Source organism: Montipora capricornis, chromosome 14 (assembly GCF_036669925.1).
Source record: "Montipora capricornis isolate CH-2021 chromosome 14, ASM3666992v2, whole genome shotgun sequence".
In the NCBI taxonomy this organism is placed as follows: Eukaryota; Metazoa; Cnidaria; class Anthozoa; order Scleractinia; family Acroporidae; genus Montipora; species Montipora capricornis.
In genome coordinates this window covers 18,445,131-18,467,714 of record NC_090896.1, presented here as the reverse complement: position 1 = coordinate 18,467,714, position 22,584 = coordinate 18,445,131, and the positions used below count along the sequence as shown (strand labels likewise).

Sequence of the window (22,584 nt, the reverse complement as noted above, 5' to 3'; positions counted from 1 at the left end):
CCTTCCTCACCTGTATCATGGCGAGTTTCTAACGTTCCACGTTTTCGTGTATGTTTGATTGCAAAGCTGGGAAAAAACATGCAGATATCAGAGACAAACAATGCTCCAATCCCAGATAATAATAGAGGGAGTAGGTTGTAGGTTCCAATAAAACAGACGAGTTTAAAACGGTATAGGTACACTGCAGTAACTTTCTCTAAATAATAAGTACATATTTTCCTATCCTTGAATTTGTATCCTGTTACACTGTGCAATCTTTCCGGCGTGCAACATGTCTCGCAACACCATTTCAACAAACGTTCTCACCTTACGAAACAAGTTGTTATACGGGTGTTACACTGAGCAACGTTTCATGCAACTTGTCTCGTTTCCATGATCACACGAGGTTAAGGAAACATTTCCATATACTGGTGCCGCAAACCGTAGCGATACAAATTGTAGGGGACAGATGTTACACTGTGCAATGCTTAAAAAATCATTGCAACCATAGTGGAAAGTAGAACACAATTGTACTTTCCGCAACGTTTTCTGCAACTGGTCTCACAACAAGTTTGGCTGTTGCAAGGTATCTTACATTGGGCAATGATTTAAGCAACTTGTCTCACAATGGCATTGCAAGACAAGTTGCACGACAAATTGCACAGTGTAACTGTGGCTTTAAGCACAATCACCAGATAGCTCCAATTTCTTGTGTGGCACTTTGCTCATGATACTTCTTGATTAAGCAGCTTTTTAGCTGGCTTGCTTCATATTATATCCAAAGCCCAGCCTGGCACACTTAATCTGCGCCTGGTAGTTTACACAATTTCCACTTACTCTTACGCTAAGCATGAACCAATTCTAAGAATTATCCCGCCCTCACCTTCCACAAATCTTCCAGGGGCCCTTCCCAAACATCCTTCCCCAATATTGATACAAGGAATATAGGAAATGTAGTTGAATGGAAGCAAACAAACACAATTCACAAGGCAAAACGATTGTACTTCGTATCGGTCATCAGCTAAACTGCAATCAAACACAAACTCCTAGTCCCTTAGAAACACCATTTTTCGTTGAGAGTTTATTCTCAGACCAAATTGATCACGTTCATAGTTTTTCACATTTTGACTATACACCTTATTCAGTGATAAGAAACGTGCGTATCAGTATAAAACAACAACAACGCTTATGACTCATTCCATTTCGAATGAGTCATAGTGGAGGTATAACGCAAGTCTTCAAACCTTGACATTAGGTTTGCTTGAGGTGAGATCATGAGCTCGTAGGTCTTCACCAACAATCTTGTCTCAGTGAAACAAGCTCAACATCAACTAACATGTACTGTACCAACTGAATCTCAAACTCAGCGCCAGAAATTTCAAACCAAAATTTTCGTGATAATTATACCTGTATGATGGTTTCTTTAATGGTCTAAGCCGCTTTCAGATCCGGCCGAGTACGGGCTCATTGTCATGACACACAAACATGACCTTACAAAACATTGCAATTTTAGAGTATTTAATTGAAGCTAACCCTAACAACTAATTGAAAGGCTTCGATACTAAGAATGGCATCGGCCATCAAAAATGGCATCGCCTGTTTATGGAAGGGAAATAAGCGGCGCCGGTGCGTCATTTTCATTTGGTGAATGTGAGAATTAACAACTCTGTGGCAAGGCAGGGGTGAGTTCACACTGACGTGAAATTCCATGAAAGTTCATTGTTAAGCAGAGTCCATTTGCACTCTGAAATCGTTAAAACTTGCATACCCACCATCTGGAAGGTCAATAGAAGCTGCACAGGTATGTGCAATAGGATGGGGTAAGGATCCTAACTCGTTCACATGAAAGATAATAACCTTGATACTCTCGACAACTGGCAGGGAACTCGCCATGATGTAATGAAGAAACGGCTCAACCTCCTTTCGGCTAAGGCACCTGATGTATTTCTTCAGGTAGGAAAACAGAACTTGTTGTGGTGTCACGCGTATCACCTCGTATACCTTCAATACATCCTCCTTTGAGTACTTCCACAGATCTTTATAATCACCATCGTGAAGGCCCCCCATCATACTCTCCATTCCCATGGCGGGCTTTGACAGCAACTCATTTTTGGCCACTTGGACCACAATAGCTTTTAGGTTGGTGGCCAAAGGCCTCTTTTTCACTTGGTAATGACTAAAGAAATCTATTAAGAAACCATAAGATTCATCAGAGAGCCCTCCCTGCTCTGACTATGTCAGAGATGCCGTTAACGCCATGGATTCATTATCCGATACGTACTCCAGGAAAGCCTCTACGAGGTCTTCGTTGTCAAGTGCTTGCCGCCCACAGAGCATAGCAACAACGAAAGCCTTATTGATCTGAACTGGAAATATACCTGTGAGAACATACTGATGGCTGATGATTTGACCAAGTATTCTCATTGTCGACTCCTGGATGCCTGGGCTGACTCGCGGGACAAATCGAAGCACTCGCGTAGGACTTGTCTCCAGAATATGGAATAAGCTTCTCTTTTGACACCGTCCAGATCCATTCCTTGTTCTCCATAGAAGGAAACGATTGCAAGGCGTTGTGTTATTTCTGCTGACGTTGCATATAATTTGAGAAGATCAAGCATGACAGTTTCTCTGTGGAGCCATATGTTCGTTACACCTACAGCAGTAAGTTTCTCGAGGGCATTCATTCTCCTTTGTGTCAAGGCCTGAATAAACACAGTAAAAGAATTTTCCTTGAACTACCAATAAAAAGTCTTGTTTCATTACAGAATACCTCGGTTATTAAGGAGACTCTTGGGCAAAGTGAGTGACTGTACTTGCATGTCTAATGTCGGTGTCACAGCATGCAATCTGGACAGGATTTTAATGCGTAACATAGTCTCCTCTGCAGGCAACTACATGTATAGCTGTCAACTGCTGGCATAGAAATTGGAAAGCACCATTATGCCTTTTCAGATAAAACTAATATGGCTTATTTTGCATTGTGTTAAGGGTGTCATCTTGATTTCTGAACCGACAGTACGTAATACCCTGGTATGGCTTGGGACTCTACACATAACCAAACATTGATCAAAACTTACAAAAAAAGTACGTGTTTATCATTGCTGACACTACAGCAACAGAACTGATTGGACGTTTTTAACAAATCTAGGTTGAGGCTAACTATGTGCAAAGAGTATTTTGTTACCTGCAGGTAAATTCCAAAATGGACTTAATTGCATCTATTAGACATCCATGTGACCTTGCAGTGGCTCAAGATTAATTATATGATACCTCACATTCATATTTACTTCAGAAATTGGTGCATTAGAAAAAACAATTACCTCCTTTCCCCTCTCAGTGTCTGCACTGGAAACGTTGTTTACCATTTCCCTGAATCTTTGTCCTGGACAATCAGCAACATTGCCGCTTACCACACCTGTCTGCGAAGTGTCCTTCATACTTCCAGGAGTGTCATTGCTAACAAATTAAACAAGTAACAGAGAGTAGTTGTCTATAGACAAACGCAATGTATTTTTACATTTAAATGGGCTATGTCACACAAAATGATGTCATTTTCATGACACCCAAAAAGCACAAAAAGTAGAATGAGACATTGCAATAACCACTTAACTGTTGAACAACATAAAAGAAATACAGCAAAAGAAAAGAGAAGCATGAATGGACACAAATGGATTGAAACGGATTGCATTTGGGTAATCTTGAAAAAGGTCTGCGTGACGTTTTCTAAGTTTGTGGCAAATCGCCTTGATAATGGTCGTTTTTGCTCAGATTCATCTTGTTTGTGATGTAATGATAATTTTATCAGTATAGGAATTCCACAGTGCCATTTTCAAATTTTAAACTCGTAATTAACTCAAGATTTTGCCTTAAAACCCTAAAATAACCTGACATAGCCCCTTTAAGATGGGAAAGGGATAAGAGAGTGTGTTTATGATAATGAGTATACAGTCATGTCCCTTTGAACAAACATTAGCTTACACTAACTCCTGTAACTAGCAAAAAAAGTAAGCAAGGAAAGGGCGTATGTGTGCAATGAGGTTAGTTTTCTTAGAATGTTAATAATAGGCTATGAAGAATATTTGCATATATGGTACATGGCTGAGGAAGTATACAATGTGGAATATGGTTGTAAACAGTTGACTCGATGACGTGGATTTGTATCCTTATTTACAGCCAAGACAACAGAATACCGGTAGCAGTGATTGCCAGACAAAGTAAAATCGGTAAGTGGCAATTTGGAGTTAAAGGGTTAGTCCTAGGTGAAAAAATGGAAGTCAGACTCAATAGGTAAGGAAGGATTCACAACTGGTTCACTCAAGGATAAAAGGGTAGAGTATTGAGGAGTGAGACTCAGCAAGCCTACCCAGTCATGGATGGCACAACATGTCATATCACTCCTTTTGGGGAATCTGCGGGTGTGAACACCTAGGGACACATGTCTCACCGACACTGTAATGTGTGGTTCATACACATCTGGTTCAGGTGGTACTCTTTGAGCTCTACTACGACGCAGACTAAGTAGTTCCTCCTGTCTAGCCTGTACATGTTCTTCTCTAGCTTGCTCTTGTGCAGCACATTCCTTGTCTTGATCCTTCTCCAAAGAATCAAGATATTCCATTAACTGACTGTCCTTTAGAGCTGCTCTTTCCTCAGATGATCTCAACAGGCCTGTTGATGGGGTAGAGGATGTACTGGTATTCTGCTTGTTCTCAAAAGCAGGTTTAAGTAAAACAGCCTCATCATCATCATCTACACACCTTGACAAGAGGTACATATTCACTTTGCTTAAGTTGTACTTTGCTATGTAACTTGACGGTGATGTGAACTCATCACCTATTACTTCTTCACCCGGAGTTTGTCCATGCACTGAAAATCCTTTAGGGAAAAACACATTTGTCAGGAGATCAATCATATCATCTTCTGTTGCAGACAATGGAACCATTAACTCCCTTGTGCCCCCTCCTTTTGCTAGGCGTACAGTAACATGGCGCCTTTAGTCCTCGTTGTAATGATGCCATCCAACTTGGATTTTCTTCAGTAAAGATTTCTGTGGATGCTTTCTTTCCTTTGATGATGGTGTTTCCTGTGTCTTTGCCTTCCCTCTGCTTGACTTCTTTACAAGCTGTTTGGATAATTCTAAAAGCTTTCTTTTTCTCACTTCTTTCCTCATTTTTCCCCCATCTATTCCACCGCTGGAAACAAATGATTTCAAAGCAAGCACATCTTCTCTTCGTTTCAAACCAAGAGCCTCAAAGTCTTTATCACTAGCACTCCTTATAGCTGTGAAATCCATCTGTAAAGAGGCAATTAAGCAAAAAGGTCAAATATAATTAAAATAATAATGAAGAGCTGCTTGTACAACACAATTACCTTTAAAGGTTACATTATTAATTAGGTTATTACTTGAAGGGTTCTAGATAAAAAAGGCAACAGAAACTATGGTTTACAGTATATTGCAGATTGTAATTAGAAGACAAAAAAATCATTATCTCATAGAAACTGTTTTCATAATCGCTTGAATAAAACTACGGCCTTGGGTGACGTCACGTGGTCTGAATACTGTTTGAAATGGACTGCCTGTCGTTGATTTAAGACAGATATTCCAGCAATCATAGCAATTTGGTGGTGGTGGTGGCGGTGGTAGTAGTAGCAGTAGTTGTATGACAACTGTTAATGGAGATCTACCGTTACATGTTTCTGGGTGACTTCAGGTAGTGGGACGTCAGTAAAGACAGTGCACTCACTACGGGATTTGCTATTATGTTCAACCCCGGGTGTTCAACTCAAATATCGTAGGCTTACCATTTCTTTCTGAAACCTATCGCAAACATCTTTGTCCACTTTTCTTTTTTCCCTCAGGAAAGTGTACACCTAAGATGAAACAGACATAATTTGATACTGCTGGTCAGCGGTCTCTGAGTAAGATGGCCGCAAATTTTGAAGCTCCGAGCTAAAGTGGATATAAGTTGCATTTCTTCTATTTCTTTTTTATATTTACTCGACTACATGTAATATTTTGTTTGCTAACATGACATCACTAAGAGAGGAAACAAGAAACTGCCAACTGATGCATCAGAAGAAGATTTCGAAGCTTTTGTTCGAGAGTCGCTGGCACGTCTGTGCGGAGGTCAAGAAAAGATTATACAAGACATCTCGAATCTGAAAGCAAAAGTACAACTGAATGAAGGGGCTTTGGACAAGATTTCTGAACAATTTACGAACCTCAACCAAAGTTTTGAAGAACTCGAGGGAGAACTCCATGATGCTAGATGCAAAGTTGATGAAATAGAAGACTGTTCAAAACCATGTTACGCAAATTAGTCAAATGTATGAACGTCTTCTATCACTTGAGCGCCATTCACGGGAATACAATCTTCGCTTTCATAACATTGAAGAATCCCCCGGCGAGGATTGCTTGCAGAAAATCCACGATATTCTAGCAAACCAGCTTAATTTGGAGCCAAAATTAGAGAATGCTCATCGAGCTGGACCAAGAAGCGATTCCAAACCACGAGCCATAATTTGTAAATTTGTATATCGTCCAGAGAGGTACAAAGTTGCGACCTTAAAGACGGTGTTTGGATAACGGAGGATCTGATCTGGGAGGATAGGGAGAAGAAGAAGAAGCTTAAAGTTGTGATGAAGGAGGCATTTGAGAGTGGAAAAAAGCCGAGATTCCATTGGGGAAACCTGTATATTGATGGAGCTTTATATAGAGATACATAGATGTTTATATCCATTGATCAGGTTAGTTAGAAGATGCAGAGATTCCTATGTCTATGGACGTAGTTTTCGTATGAAAACTTAATGTTTATTTGAAATAGACCTATGACCAATAGCACAAATGACCCAGATTTAAATCTACAATCCTTTAATGATTATGGTATATTCACATTAGAAGAGCTTAATGAACTCTCCAATGTCGTTAAACCGCATCTCTCGGCACTCCATCTAAACATCAGAAGTTTATGTAAACATATCAGCGAGCTGCATAATCTTTTAGACAACATTCCATTCGAATTTCATTTAATCGCTTGTTCGGAAACATGGATCACGCCTCAAGTCGATCCAGAAAGCATAAAAATCGCAGGATATAATTTGTTGACAGATAACCATAAATTTTCAAATGGCGGCGGGGTTGCTTTATATCTAAAGTCAAATATTAACTATATATTAAGAGATGATTTAAAAATAGATGATATTGAATATATTGGCTTACACACAAGACTTGCTAATAGGTGTCATTTACAACCCACCTAATAGGTCCCAACGTGAATTTCGTGACGAATTTGAGCAAGTTCTGCATACCATTTTTTTGTCTAAGCGGAAATGTTAAGAGCACAATAGCAAAAGAATACCTTAATCTGGTCCATTCTGAAGGCTTTAATCCCTTGATATTTGAAGCAACTCGAATAACAGAGACGACAATAAGTTGTATTGATCATATTCACTCCAATTTTGTGTATTCAAGCACAAGTGGTAGTATTGCAGTCGAAATAGCTGATCATTTGCCTGTTTTTAGCCTTTCATACGATCCTTTACTAAGCCCCTTTCCCGATACCATTGAAATTAGAGACTTTAAAAGATTTGATGACATTGCTTTCCGTGACGAATTAAGGAACGAAAAATGGAAGTCTGTTTATAATAGTAGTGATGCGAATGAAAGCTTAACTAGATTTCTACACACTTTTAACAGGATTAGCAATAAACATGCACCAATTAAATCAATTAAGATTAAAGGTAAGTCAAACAAACCCTGGATAACTAAAGGATTAAAAAAATCGATTAAAGTTCGTAATCAGCTGTATAAAAACTGGTTGACTACCCGCAACAGTTATTATTATAATAGATATAAAATGTACCGTAACAAAATCGTTACTATCAATAAGTTATACCGTACAATATACTATGATCGCGTACTTAAAGACTCTACAAACAGTAAGAAAATGTGGGATAACATTAACCTAATAATAAATAAAAAGCGACCATCTTCCATTATTGATAATTTACAAGTTAAAGGTAAAAATCTCCACCAACCAGCTTCTATATCAAATGCTATCAACAAGTACTTCTGCAATGCTCCAACTGAACTTGCATCTAGCTTGCCTAAAGCAGACCTCCATTTCGCGTCCTTTTTGAAGGGGAATAAATGCATTTTTCGCTTTACTAAGGTAAGTGAAGTGGAGGTCTTCTTACTTTTAGAGAGCATCGATTGTGAAAAATCGTTTGGTTATGACAAGATTCACCCTTTGTTATTATCCTCTGCTGCACTCGAAATATTTAGACCAGTGACATACATAATAAGCTTAACACTTAAACAAGGTATATTTCCAGATATTTTAAAACTTGCCAAGGTTATCCCGATTTTCAAACAAGGCTCTCGTTCGTCATGCGGTAACTACCGACCCATATCAGTTCTCTGTGCATTAAGTAAAATTTTTGAGAGGTGCATTCTCAATCAACTGATATTCTATTGCCCGACTGAAAATATCTTAGTACCTAATCAGTACGGCTTTCGATCTGGATTCAATACAATTGACTGCTTGGTAGATTTAATAGATGAGATAACGAAAGCCCTTGATGAAGAAAAGCATGCTGTATCGCTCTTTCTAGACCTAAGCAAGGCATTTGACACAGTAAACCATTCTATTTTCTTATCCAAACTAGACCTATATGGTATACGAGGTAATGCAAATCAGTGGTTTAGGTCTTACCTAAGCAACAGGAAGCAGAAAGTTTTTGTCAATGGTGTGGATTCTAACTTTCTTTTAGCAAACTCTGGAGTACCTCAAGGATCGATCTTAGGCCCTTTTCTTTTTTTAATTTATATAAATGATTTTGAAAAAGCAACCAACTATTTTTCCCTAAGACTATTTGCGGATGATACTTCTTTAACTGCAACTGGGAAAGACCTAGATGTATTGCTTCAGAGGATAAACTCTGGATTGCCTGCTATTTATGAATGGTTATGCTCAAACAGATTAACCCTGAATTTAAGTAAGACAAAATGCTTGGTTTTTCAACCACGTGAAAAAATTAGTTTTAATCTATATCCTCCTCTAAAATTAGCAGATCAGTACCTAGAACAGTGATATAATGTCAAATATTTAGGGCTCATTATTGATTGTTTCCTGTCATGGCATAAGCATATTGATCATATTAGTAGTAAAATAAGCAAAAGTGTCACTATTATCGCTAAATTAAAACCACATGTGACATCCCAATCTCTGATAAGTATTTATTATGCTATTGTATACCCCTATCTTACTTATGGTTGTGTACTGTGGGGTAATAATTACGAGGTACCATTGTCACAATTGGTGAGACTACAAAACAAAGTTGTTAGAATTATCAACAATGTGCCACCTTGTGATCATATTACTCCCCATTATGTAAACCTTGGTTTCCTAAAGCTTGCCGACATTGTTCAATCATACACGTGTCAACTATTTTATGATCACCTAATTAATAAGAAGTCGTCGAATCTTAACTTTTAGATGTTAGAGCATCTTCTAGTTCTTCCAAGGCCAAATCCTCTTCTAAGGATTCCTGTTTCTCCACATTTAATTGTGGAATGTTTAGACCCTCAGTAAAGCCACCAATCTTTTGATTGTGTTCATATACGGAAGTGTTTTTATTGTAGGTAGTTTCAGAAGTGTACATGTAAAAATCTCCAATTCTTTTATTTACTTGCACGGCGTCTTTTCCTGTGTGGTTTGCTAAGTCTACCAGATGTCTCCTATACTTGGTTAAATTCTTGTTGATGGATAGTCGGTCAATCAATCCTACAGCGAAAGCGAAGCTCGGAAACAAATCAGTTGTTTTGATGTTTTTTAACTTTATAACTACAAAACTTTAAAATTATGACCCTGTTGTGGTTTTTACATCTCAGTTTGTGTGGAATTTCGATGTCACTGGGGACAGCTTGAACATCCACAGCAGCTGCGATCTTTAGGATGACGAGTTTTTGGGTACTCCATGGAATTCTAAGCTGTTCTTGTGAGTGCACTGTTCGGAATTATCCAGAGACTTGTTTATGTAATTTACCTCTTCTGTCTGTTATTGTGAATCCTTTGTTGCCGACTAAAGCAAAGTCATTGTTACATGCAATTCTTTGGTTTCATGTCACGGAGCTCGCTATTGCTGAATTGAAGGGGAGCTTTCAGTTCATCTAATTCTTTCTTGAACTGTTTGTTCTCGAGCAGTATGAAACATAGTGAGATTTGTATGTCGACTTACATTGCCTTGATTTCATGTAGGTTTAGTTTGTGTTGTTTGCTTGAAGAGGTGTTTCATCGTTCTGCGTTTCAACCACACCAGTATCCGCCATGTTGCATCTCTTGGGAGCCGATTTTTCATTTGACTCTTCTTTAGATTCACGGTCACCCCTTTTGTTTTTTTTACCAGGTGGCATCCGAGCACTGGTTTTAAGATGCGAAATTCCCTCTTATTTGATCGATAGGCACCGAAAAAGGAAGGGTAGAAGCGCTCTGCTTAAAACACACTTCCACCCTGTTCGGGTCCGCGCACATCTCCTCAGAAACATGCATGTTGCAAGTTACAAGTGAGACAGAAATACACTGGAAAAAATAAAATTGAATATTTCAATGTTGGCTGCCTTTGCAAATCCAAGCAATCTGAAATCATATACAAACAACAACCCCTGCCTGCTGCTATGTAATTCATTGTTCGTAGACTGAGCGTGGACATACTTCACAAAAGGGTTGGACCTCCATCTTCCCATGGACCTTATCTGAGAATCACACATCTTATTTGCCTCATCTGTGAAGTCGAAAATGTTGTAAATTTTGGGACCTTCTTTGATGCATATTAGTACAATTGATATCTTTATATTTTCTTCTTTGTCGTCTGACTCCGTGACTGCTACATATAATTCAAATAGCTGTTTCCAGCAATTCCATTGCTCTTACAGATTGCCTTCAAAGATAAGGGGGTCGGAAGTCGAAATTTGTTTATTGTTACACCATTTAATGTGTGCAGAACAATAACCGTGCAGGACTTGATTTCTCAGCTTTATTTCTCTAATCAGCGAGGTTGTTGTATGTGTGACATAATTACTTATGAACTAATCATTATTCATGACAACTGTAACATGGTTCAAATGTGATTCCATGCACTCCAATTACCGTTGAAATGCTCTTGGTTTAACCCTTGTCCCTTCTGGTTCAAGGCTGTTTTATGCCATTAATGTTTTCTATAGCGTCTTTGAAGAGTTAATTCATTTATTCTCTTTAGATCTGAAGTGAGAAAATAGTTTTTTTCCCTTCCTCTTAAGTGGTTTCACCTGTTTTGATGCGATATGTTCCAGTGGCTGACATAGAGCTCCATTGCTGTCTTTCATCTTGTGGAAATGAAGATACGATGAGTGACGTCATTAGATGTGGAAATAAATGGTTGATTTGACAGTTTTTTTTATAAGGATTGATTCGGTAACCAAAATTTGATTGCACAAAAGACGCATTTTTATTAAACCAAATCAGAAGCCAATCTTTTCCTTCCAATCAGTCTTGACACACAACGAGAAGCGAAGCTCAGCCCTTTTCATGTTGGAGGGAGTTCTCTGGGTGAAGAATGGGCATCATTAGTGGAAGCAAGAATTCTGAGGTTGGGAAGTTGCAAGGGGACACAGTATCAGTCAGGAGTTCTCCCTCTGTAAGATGTACTATGGAGGTGGCCGCCAAAAAACTTTCTTACATTGCAAACGGGTCCAGTTACTTGTACGACTAAATAACAATCTCAGGCTCTGGTCTTGTAGCGATCAGATGAGAGGTATACTAAGTACTCCACAGAGATCCCAGGGTCTGGGCTGGTCTTTGCAATAGGGAACATTAAATGTGATGCTGTAAGGGTGGTTGGTTACCTGCTATTCATGCCGCTGTTGAATAATATCTTTGTTTTCTAGAGGGAGCTGTTCATTGGAAAACTGGGTCTCACTGGGTCCCACTGGGTCCCACATTTCCCTTGCACTCAAATGTTTGCAAATACATGCATTAAGGTTGGGGTTGGCCATTTCGAGTGAAAGATGAGATACTGGACCTTTAAGCCACCCTTTAGCACCTAGTGCTCGGACATATTCACTTGGAAATGAGATAATTCTGAGATCTTTGCTAGTCTGCATGCTCATTAAGGGAGTTGCGTCCAAGTGAACAACAACTATCCACATCGAGTATTTCTTTCCTTGCAGATCTTTAAACTTGAGATCTGTGCAGCCTCTGTCACCTCCATAGGAATCAATGGGGATGGTCACCAGTGACTCTTGGAATAGTGGCACATTACAGGTTTTTGCCGGTGTCAACTTGGCAGTTAACTGTTGTAGAGGAGTTCCACAATTCCAGTTTTTTCATCATCTTCCGAGGTTCACTTGCCAATACAGTGTAAATTTCTTCATATTCTTCCTCGCTGTGATGACGTACAGCATCGTGAGAAGTGGGTTTTTTTGTTGCAGTTAGTACAAACCTTCCCCCAGGCAGGACACATTTCTTTTCGGTCAAATTACTTTCGCCACCTAGGGGCTTGGCTCAGGTTGAATTTCCACATGATATCTTAGTTTTCAAGGAGACAGTGATGGCGCTCATCTGCCCGCAATTGGTGTAGCCATTTCTCGTTCTTGGTAAAGGTTCCTCCATTGTCTGAGTAAATAACACGTGATCTGCCGCTTTTGTTTAACTTTTCCATGCATGAACTGCTGAATTTCCTTCAGTTTATCATATCGCTTACTTCAATTTGAATAGAAAAAGGCGCGCGCGCGTGGAGCACCAAAATATGGTAACCCATCCATGCAAGAAATCTTGATTTTATAACCATGACGTCATCAACCGTTCTTTACATTAACGTACGTCCATACGTCCACCCCTCCATGTATGCCAATGTGACCAGTATCATGCTAGTTTACAGCATACATCTTTGACATTGGACATCCATCTTTTGATTAATTGACACCTGTCAAAACAAGGTATCCACTGACCAGTATCACATGACCATATCGTGGACTCAAGTTTAAGTTCAGCAAAGGCAGCTGTTGAAGTTGACCGCTGACCAGGTACTGGTTTTCGATTGGATTGCAGGCTCAACCTAGGTGAACAGCGAGGCTTCATTTTTCACACGCTTTCTGTGGCTTGACGAGGCTACACGGCCATACACAGTCAACGCTTTTCGTGTTCAGATGGAAAACGGTTTGGAAGATGCTTTCTTTCTGCATTTTTCGCTGGTTTCAATCCAGTTTGACATATTGTGATATCTGTGGTCCACACTACGCAGCTATTCCAGTCAAGAATCGGCAGGGGGTAAACTTAAAGCTGAGTGTTTATTTTTAATTTGCTTAGAGCTGCTTTTTTCTCTGAGTTGCAATTTTTTGCATATCTTTAGAAGCTCTGATAAGGTTACATGATGCCTGGAGGACCTGTGTCTTGAACAGAAACGAAAGGACTGAGCGAAAGTGAACGACAACGACAAAACAGAATACCAGTAATAGCTCATACTTAGCACAAATTCTTTCCTTGGGCACTAAACCATTTGTTATTTTTATGGATGCGTTATTTAAAGTGGATGCGTATTTTTAAAAGGTGGTTTAATCGGTTCTTCCTTTGTTCAGGACTGACAATCGAATTTTTATAATAATAATTTACATTTCTAAAGCGCTAACATTATAAAAATATTCTAAAGCGCTTTACAAAATTTTATATAAAAATATCAAAAATATTAAACAATTAAATTTTAAAATTATTAAAAGGATAAAACTATTTTAAAATGTTAAAACAAATCGTAAGCCAGCTTGAACAGATGTGTCTTAAGCTTGGACTTAAAAATGACTACACTCTGGCTGTTTCGAATTTTACGCGGCAGTTTGTTCCATAGAAATGGTCCGGAGCAGGCAAAGGAGCGATCACCAAAGGTCTTAAAATTAGTTCTGGGGATCTTAAGGAGGCCCTGGTCGCAGGAACGTACGTGGTGACCAGTAACGGAGTATAGCTGCAAATATTCTCGAATGTATCGTGGGCCTTGATTGTTAAGAGATTTGTAAACTAAAAGTAACAGCTTAAAATGAACGAGATAAGCCACAGGAAGCCAGTGAAGATGAAATAAGGCAGGCTAAATGTGATCAAACTTGGGAATGTTAAAGATTAATCGAGCAGCGGCGTTGAGCACCTTCTGTAAACGATCTATCTGGTACTTGGGGACGTCAAAGAGAAGAGAGTTGCAATAATCCAAATGTGAAGTCACAAATGCGTGAACAAAAGTCTTCGTGGACTCAGGATTAGGGAATTTCCTAATTTGACGAATTTTATACAAGCCATAAAAGGCCTTGCTGCAGATCTTACCAATGTGAATAGACATAGACATGTTAGAGTCAAACCAGGTACCCAAGTTTCGAACACTGTTGACAGTCTGGATGGTAGAATCACCGACCGTGATGGAATCAATTGCGATTTTTGATAATTGGTGGCGAGAACCAACATCTAAGAACTCAGTTTTCGAAACGTTAATTAGCAGGCGGTTATAAATCAAACATGAGCGGACAACAGAGATGCAGGCCTCTACAGAAGCTGTGGCGTGGTCTTGTGAAGACCTGTCGTTAGGTCTAAACGACAGATAAAGTTGTGTGTCATCAGCATGTCTGTGAGCAGAAGGGAGATGGTTAGCAATCACGTGATATAGTTGAGATATGTAAAGTATAAATAAAATAGGTCCCATACAACTGCCTTGTGGGACACCACAGCTTAAGTGGAAGTCATCAGATGTGCGATCACACGTTGTTTTCGGCCAGTTAGGTAAGATGCAAACCATTTATGGGCAGAGGCAATAATTCCAAAGTCGTTTCCAGGAACGTTAATTAAGGAGAATCTGATGATCGATAGTATCAAAAGCAGCACTAAGATCCAGTAGCACAAGAAGCGTAATTTCCTGACGATCCATTGACATAAGAATATCACTTTGAACCTTAAGCAATGCAGTTTCAGTTAAGTGAAATCTTCGGAACCCTGATTGTAAATTCCGCACTGGAGCATTGCCTTCACAGTCCTTAAACAATTGAGAAAGAACTGCCTTTTCAACGATCTTAGAGATAAATGGCAGATTGCTTACGGGACGAAAATTTTCCTAGGTTGACTCCAGGCCGGATTTCTTTAGCAGAGGTTTCACAACTGCGGATTTCCAATCATCGGGAACGTAGGCATGGCGAATAGACAAATTAACCATGTGAGTAATGGAGGGGGCAAGGACGTCAAGGCAAGACTTCACAAGCCATGTACGCATTAGACGATTTACTAATTATATTACAAATATCTTCAACTGATAAGGGCGAAAAACTATCAAGTTTTACAGCTGGAGCAGCAGTATCAGAACAAGGAAAATTAACTTGAATATTACTGATGGAGTCCTTGATAAGTTCAATTTTTTTTAACAAAGAATTCCACAAATTTATTCGCAAGTACAACTGGATCATCGTGCGGTGGTAGATCACTGTCACTGGGATCCTTACAGAGGAATGTGACCAATTTAAATAACTTCCTGGAGTCACCAGCACACTGATCAATTAAATCTGTGTAATACGAAGTTCTAGTAGACTTAAGAAGAGCAGAATATCTATTACAGATTTTCGGATATGCAAGCCAATCAGAGGAGAGACCACTTTTAAGAGCTTTCTGTTCAGCCTTGCGACGAAAACGTTTTAACTGTAGAACATCAGCGTTAAACCAAGGGATCTTTACACGAGTAACAAGAGTTTTCGTCTTTAGGGGAGCATGTCTATCCAGGATTTCCGATAAAGTGGAGATGTAAAGCTTGGATAAATTGCCAAGGTCGTTCCAGTGTGTGTTACTGCAAAGTACAGACGAGGTGATGTCCGATTTAAATGCATCAATGGCGATACTCTTTAACTGCCGATATGACACAGACTTGCTAGAGATTAATGGACTTGGGAAGCGAATAAAACACTCAACAAAATATTGATCCGAGAGGGGCAAGGTGGCAATAATAGGACCCAAGATTAAGTCATTGGTGGATCGAGTGATGATGAGATCCAAAATATATCCAAAGATATGTGTGGGCACTGATACATGTTGTGGGAGGCCAAAGGTTTCCAACAACTCGCTGAATGTTACAGCATCCTTACTATGCACCAAATCCATGTGAAAGTTAAAATCCCCAGGGATAACTAGAGGTTCAGGACACATGACAATGTTTTCAAGATACGACAAAAACTCATCCAAAAATACCGACGCAGAGGAGCTGGGAGGGCGGTAAACAGCAACAATGCGGATAGAACGATTTGTTGTCTTCAGAATCCAATCCAAAAATTCAAAAGAATCATGTTCTTTTCCATCCACGAGTGAAGCATCGAAAGAGTCGCGGAATAAAATGCCTGTACCACCGCCAGATCGATTTGATTGCCGTGGGAAACTCTTAAATAAATAGCCATGACGAGAGAGATCAGCAATGCAGACAGAATCTAGATCCTTTAACCAAGTTTCGGTAAAAATACCAATGTCATTGCCAACAGCATGGTCAATGATTGTTTCAACTTTGTTCCTAACGGAGCGAACGTTACAAATGGCGAAACGAAGATTGTTTGAAGGAAGACTCGATGACTGTGATGATCTCAGAGGCTTCAAAACAGACGAGTTGACACCATTAGAGGTGACAAGTTGAATATTTAATGATCTACAATCCCGACGCGAAGAAGTAATTGGAAGAATATTATGAACAGCATGTTTCCTAGCTTGTTTAGCCTTTCCAGCGTGACATCCTCGGTACTTAAAAATACCAAGGGCTTTGAGTAGACATAATGAAGTGTGATCCAAATGGCTTCGACCAAAAGAGCGTAAGCGGAGAAGATCGGTTCAGGAGTAGAACTTCTTAACAATTTGGGCTTGACTTGATTGATTGTCGGCGGGGGAAATAGCGTAAGGAGGCGAGTACGCGCGATCAGTAGAACGATGAGCGAGTGGGCCAGGATATCTTTCCACGTCCTGAGAAATATTTATTGCCAACTGGAATTAAATAACAATTATCTGTACTCTTTTGGACATAAAGAAAAAGTTGATTTGTTTGTTTGTTTTCCTCTAAAATGCGAGCGAACAAGTGCTTTTTTTTAATCTGTTTGCCCAACTGGTTTTCGTTGTGCCTCGACAGTGACAAGAAAATTTTGCCCTTATGTTATAAACACGTATTCGCAATGAGTTCTCGTAAAATTAGAGGGATATTTCACTTGCTTGTGTTTTTAGAAGTTCGTTTAAGGCACCCAAATGTTTTTTAAGTGTTGGAGCAGGTCGTGTTTGAAGGTCATCCTTTCTTGGTTGCATTGCCGTATTTTGCCGATTCTTGTACCAAGCCAACCTGGCCTGTTTCAATGAAATACATCAAAATGTGAATGATCTTGTTTTCAGAGATAAAGTGGAATCAAATACATCAGTAAAACTCGTCTTTGCCCTTGAACTGATTCTTCTTCACTGGCTATTGACAGTTGACTAAGAAATGGCTTTTTTTCCTTTTCCATTCGCTCACTGAGGGTGTGCTAGTTTTCTTTTAAAACTCACTCGGTTCAAGAAAAAATTATTGACAAACTGGTAAATTGCAAACTAAATTTCACTGGAAAAACTGATGTCGCTCTCATCGCTTCGTGAGTCATGCGATATGGGTTTTTACCATGGAATTCACTAGTTAGGCAATGAATTTTTCTGTAGAAGAAAGCAAAGAAAATGATTTATTTATTAAAGCAGCAACCGGAAACATCAAAGTGGAGACAATTCGAAACCTTTTATTTTCACAAACCGTACAGGCAGTAAGAATAAATAACCAGGGAGCTCCGCTTTTAGCCTTGGCTAAATCTATATATTAGAATGTGTTTACACTCTCTTTATATCACTTGACAAAATGTCCTTACATGGCTTAGAGCAGGAAAGGTTAAATCTGTGTGCAACACAGTTTACTTTGGTAAGAATATTGTTCAACTGCTTCACCTTTACACCAAGGCCATTATGACTGACATAAATGGCTAATTTCTTCTCAATTGAAATGTCACATGTTTGACCAAGCATCAGTCCAATAAAAGACGTGTGAGAGTCTTTTAGTTCTTTTATCAGGTTATCTTAAACCCAGTTGACCAATTTCGGGTGTCTTGTAAAAAAACAGAAGCGTCACTGCAACCGTTTGCACCCCGAAGTTCCATTATTGAATTAAAGTTATCAGCAGCATTGTCGTTCTTAGTCATAACTTGCAATGTTTTATGCTGAACAATGTCACTCCTTGTGATTTCCAGGGTTTGATTGTCGACGTTCTTCTTTGCATTTCAAGCTGTCCCTTGAAAGCTTTTTCTAAGCTTGATGTCACTAATACTGAAAATGTGATCTTTAGAACTTTGGGGGTGAATTGAAAACACTGACCCCGACTTTGCAGACTACTCAATGGACTACTCTGCAGACTACCCTTTCACAGGGAAAAAGGATAAAACCTTCTTGTTCTGCCTACCAAACCATAAACAACCGACATACTGCTTTTTGCCTGTTTCCTCGATCCAGTCCTTTTCCTTTATATTGCAAAGGAACTTTGTGCCCACTACATCTCGATCCTCTATGTAGGAGATTGGAATTGTCTTCGACAGCACTGTTCCATGCAGTTGGTGTTATGAAATATGAGCTTTCATCGTCTGGCACGTATTTCACAATGGACTGATGATGTTGGGATCAAGAATGGCAACAGAACGTGGTAAACGGGAACCGCAAAGTACAACAATTGGAACTATACTTAAAAACGTAATCAATCTTTTGGCTTTTGGAAATGGTACAGAAAGCCGACACCAGGGCCCCTTTAATGTAATCTTTTTGAATAACTGTTGCAGGTATACTTTGAAAGCCTCCAAAAACGCAACAAAACTGAATTACATAGCCAGAAATTCTTTTGAAAACCAAATCAAAACCTCATGGATGGGTTTCACTCCAAGGTTTGACAATTAGGTCGTGGTATACTTTCTTAAGTGCACTATTATTTAGCTACTTTAAAGTCTCGTTAATGTGAGCGGTGATTTTGTTTACCTGTTAATGATGGTGACATTAACAAGTTAAGGCACGGGGTTTGAAATTTCTGGCTATGAGCCTAAATCGTAATCAAACCTATCCCTAATCAGTTGTTGTGATCTATCTGACACAACAAGACTACTCTGGATCTTCACGGACGATCCTCTTGTACAAACAGGATTCGGATGGTAGTGTCTTGTTGGAGTCGTCAGTTATCACCACCTAGTTTCTTTTCTCCAAAAGTGAGAGCCTTCAAATCGAGCAAAACAACAGCATTGATGTTCAGTGTCATGGCAACCAGAAACAGCAGACATGTTTTGCTTTGAGGCAACTAGCACACTTATGGATCTTTCATCACTAGTGGTGCACTGGAGGGTGGACCATCGGGCCTGGCCGATTTCCTGATCACAAGGGTTGTCGGATTCAAAACCTCTGATTGTAACTGAGATCCAGGCGCTCGGTTTTCTCTCTGTGAATTTGTCCCCATCATTCCTGTGATGGAGCCTTTGTTGCCACTTGTCAAAGCATTGTACTCGATATGGCAGTGGTCTTTCACTGTCTACAGAAAAAAAATAATTCCTGGAAACCCTCCCAAACTTTGGCATTTTGTTGGATACTCCTTGCTGTCTCAATCAGACTAGCCTGTTCCTTTTTGGAGAACACGCCGTCAAGATGAGAAGGCCAGTGATATTATAAGACATCTCAGCTCACACACTCTCAGCTGAAGAGCTTGTACATGTAGCAATTCCAAACTTGAATGAACGACACCGCCTGTAAGCCACTGGATCTAGACAAAGTTTGTACACTTTCTGCATAAAAGCCCTCCTTTCTTCAGGTGTCATTTCTCCATGGCTTTGATCAAACCGTGGGCAGATCTCCCAGTCCTATCAAGTGACTATAAATTTGTCCATATCTTAAGGCACAAAATTAGGTCAATCCTTCAACATGGACTCTGGAATGTTTTGCTGATAGGGATTTTCGCCTAACCTAAGGCCTTCATCAGACCAAATAAGACTGCTCCCTTATTGGTAAAGATCTTGACATATGCGTTCGACTAGTGCTGATGACAAACCCAATTTTCTTACCTTGGCTCTAACATTTCTTTCACTGTGAGTGTAACAGAGCAATAGTGTAGCATGAAAAAAATCAGCAGAAAGGGCATTTAGCAAAGCACGCTTATTGTCAGTTCCAGTGGCATGGAGGTGTTGAGAATCTCACGATCGAGACAGTGGAGAAATGACAGGTCTGTTTCCTTTCACTTCTACCGCAAATTACGGCTGGGGTGGGCGCCACTGCTATCCCGTTGCATGCACAACTTATCCCCATTAGTACAGGTACTCATTTTAACGACCAAGAATGGATGGAAAGCTGAGTCAACTTTGGAGTGCATGAGCCGGGAGCACTGAGATGCAGTCCGCAAGTGGTACCTACTACACTCCGTGTGCTCCATAACTGCCGACCATTTTTGGATTAGGCCTTAATGACGAGGTCAGGGGGAGTAATGCAAGTGTTGTTTGTGGTACCCACTTTCAGCCACAAGAGCTTTCAAGAAAAAAACATTGATGCAACGATGAATCCTGAACCCAAATGGTTTTAATTTATCACCGCCATCAATATGCCAATTAAGTTTGATCCCAAAATGGCAGTGTTAAAATTACCGCCTTTTTAGTTTTATAAGCTGAGGGGAAGTCTGGTAACTAGTTAGGAAAATAAAGCTAGTGTAAAAACTAATGTATAGATTTAGCCAAGCCTAAAAGCAGAGCTCTCTTTTCTGGCCCCAGAAAGCAATATAGTGTATATGGAGATAATTATGCTTCTGCATAAAGTACAAAATTAATGGTCATTACTGTATACAGTTTACAGTGATCAAACAGAACTAGCACCTTTGACCTGACAGTGGTAAACAAACAAGCCTTGCAAACAATAACCAACAATTTTAATCAACAGCTAAAACTGAAATTACATGCACAGTAATCTCTTTCACGGCATTTTCCTTTTGACTCTTTACTCCCTCTCCCCTTACTTCAGAACAATAGGAAAAATCTTTACTAATTAAAACGTCAACCTAAAGCTTAGTAAATTGGCTTAATCGACTGCAATTTCACAGTCAAACAAAGCAGCTGACAACCCGGACATCCATTTCAAAAAGCCTATAAATGTGATTGTTAAAATATGTCAGAATCTCTGTCAAAACGGAATTGCAAACGTTTTCAGGCCTTCTTGGTTTTTTTTTAGCTAGTTTTAAAAAATATGTGAGGCAGTGAGACACATATTATGAAAGAAAACATTACCTGAAAGCTGATCGTTGTAAATAAGTGATTTGGCACTCACTTTATTTCTTTCTATTCATGTTGATTTTCATTGAAATTTTCTCTTCCTCTCCTTCCTCAGTTTCTCTCGAGGATTTCTTCGCTTAAATTTTTCAAATTTCTCTCGTGCTCTTTTCTGTTTTTGAATCTTTATCCCGTTGCTCTTCACTAAGGTGATTTCCGGCCAGAAAAACATGGGTTGCCTATTCAATGCTGCCACATGATTTCCCGCCAAGGAAGATTTCCCGAACACTCCTGGCCCCAGAGGCTGTCCTGCCTTCCAACTTCCACCCTGACAGTCTGTACAGGTGGACATATGTGACATCACTGTACAGGCAGACGTACGTGACATCATAACCAAAAATTCTCGCAGCGATAGATTACCCAGCTGGACTGTAAAAAGTAAAACTGGTCTGTGAGCTTCCTGGGTCATTGTGTTTAAGCTTACTGAATATTCCCGATAGAGTAAATATTGCACCACACAGAGTAGAGAGACTGCTCTCTCACGAGAAGAACTTGCCTGCACTGCTGCCTTTCCGCCATTTAACGATGACTCAGAGCACAACACAAATAAGGCATAAATTTTCTGCTGGTGGAAAAATAAGCATAATTTATTACTCTCACCAGGCCCCATCAATGGATCTCCATGAAGACCCGGATTTAGAATAACAGAATTTGAACGTGAATGATAATTGATCCACGATCTTTAAGAAGATGATAAAACTTACCACCAAAGCCTAGAATATTATCGGTAAGAGCTAAACTTGCTTAAAGTAAATCACTGAAGACAATGTTGCTTAAAGAAAACGAGAAATTTACTCTAGGCGAGAAGGAAAGATTATGAATGTACACAAGCTCAAGGAAGCCTAAGCGAAATTCTTCTACCGCTCTATTGACACGTGAAAGAAATACATAGCGAAGGCAAAAGACATCATACCTTCACTTTCCGTATGGCTGAAGAAGGAATAAGGCTAGAGAGACAATGCCACGTAATGTCTCTGTGTAGCTTCTCAATTCGCTGATTATTTACAGATGAACCTGAATTTGGAAACCGCTATTTGTTCCCCTCGTCGACTTCATAAATCTACCCACTTCGATATTTTCCCCACCACAGTCTAAACGAACATGCGATAGAATCCCGTATTTTCTAGTGCCTTCAAAGAAGCTTGACATTACTGTTTCTGCTCGGATGGACGGACAGGCGGACGGACGTATGTATGTATGTACCGTATGTACACAGTATGGATGTTCATGACGTCATGGCT

At 39.6% G+C, this 22,584-nt stretch overlaps 2 protein-coding genes across 2 annotated transcripts; both read right to left on the bottom strand.

Moving 5' to 3' along the window:
* Nucleotides 1-14,088: 14,088 nt before the first annotated feature.
* Nucleotides 14,089-14,784, bottom strand: LOC138031569 (uncharacterized). The gene has a single exon (XM_068879244.1). It carries the CDS (start codon nt 14,782-14,784, stop codon nt 14,089-14,091), a length of 696 nt encoding a protein of 231 aa, XP_068735345.1.
* Nucleotides 14,785-15,386: 602 nt separating this feature from the next.
* Nucleotides 15,387-18,486, bottom strand: LOC138031568 (uncharacterized). The gene is made up of 2 exons (XM_068879243.1): nt 18,466-18,486; nt 15,387-16,751 (listed from the first exon to the last, which is right to left on the bottom strand). Exons 1-2 carry the CDS (start codon nt 18,484-18,486, stop codon nt 15,387-15,389), a joined length of 1,386 nt encoding a protein of 461 aa, XP_068735344.1.
* Nucleotides 18,487-22,584: the final 4,098 nt, after the last annotated feature.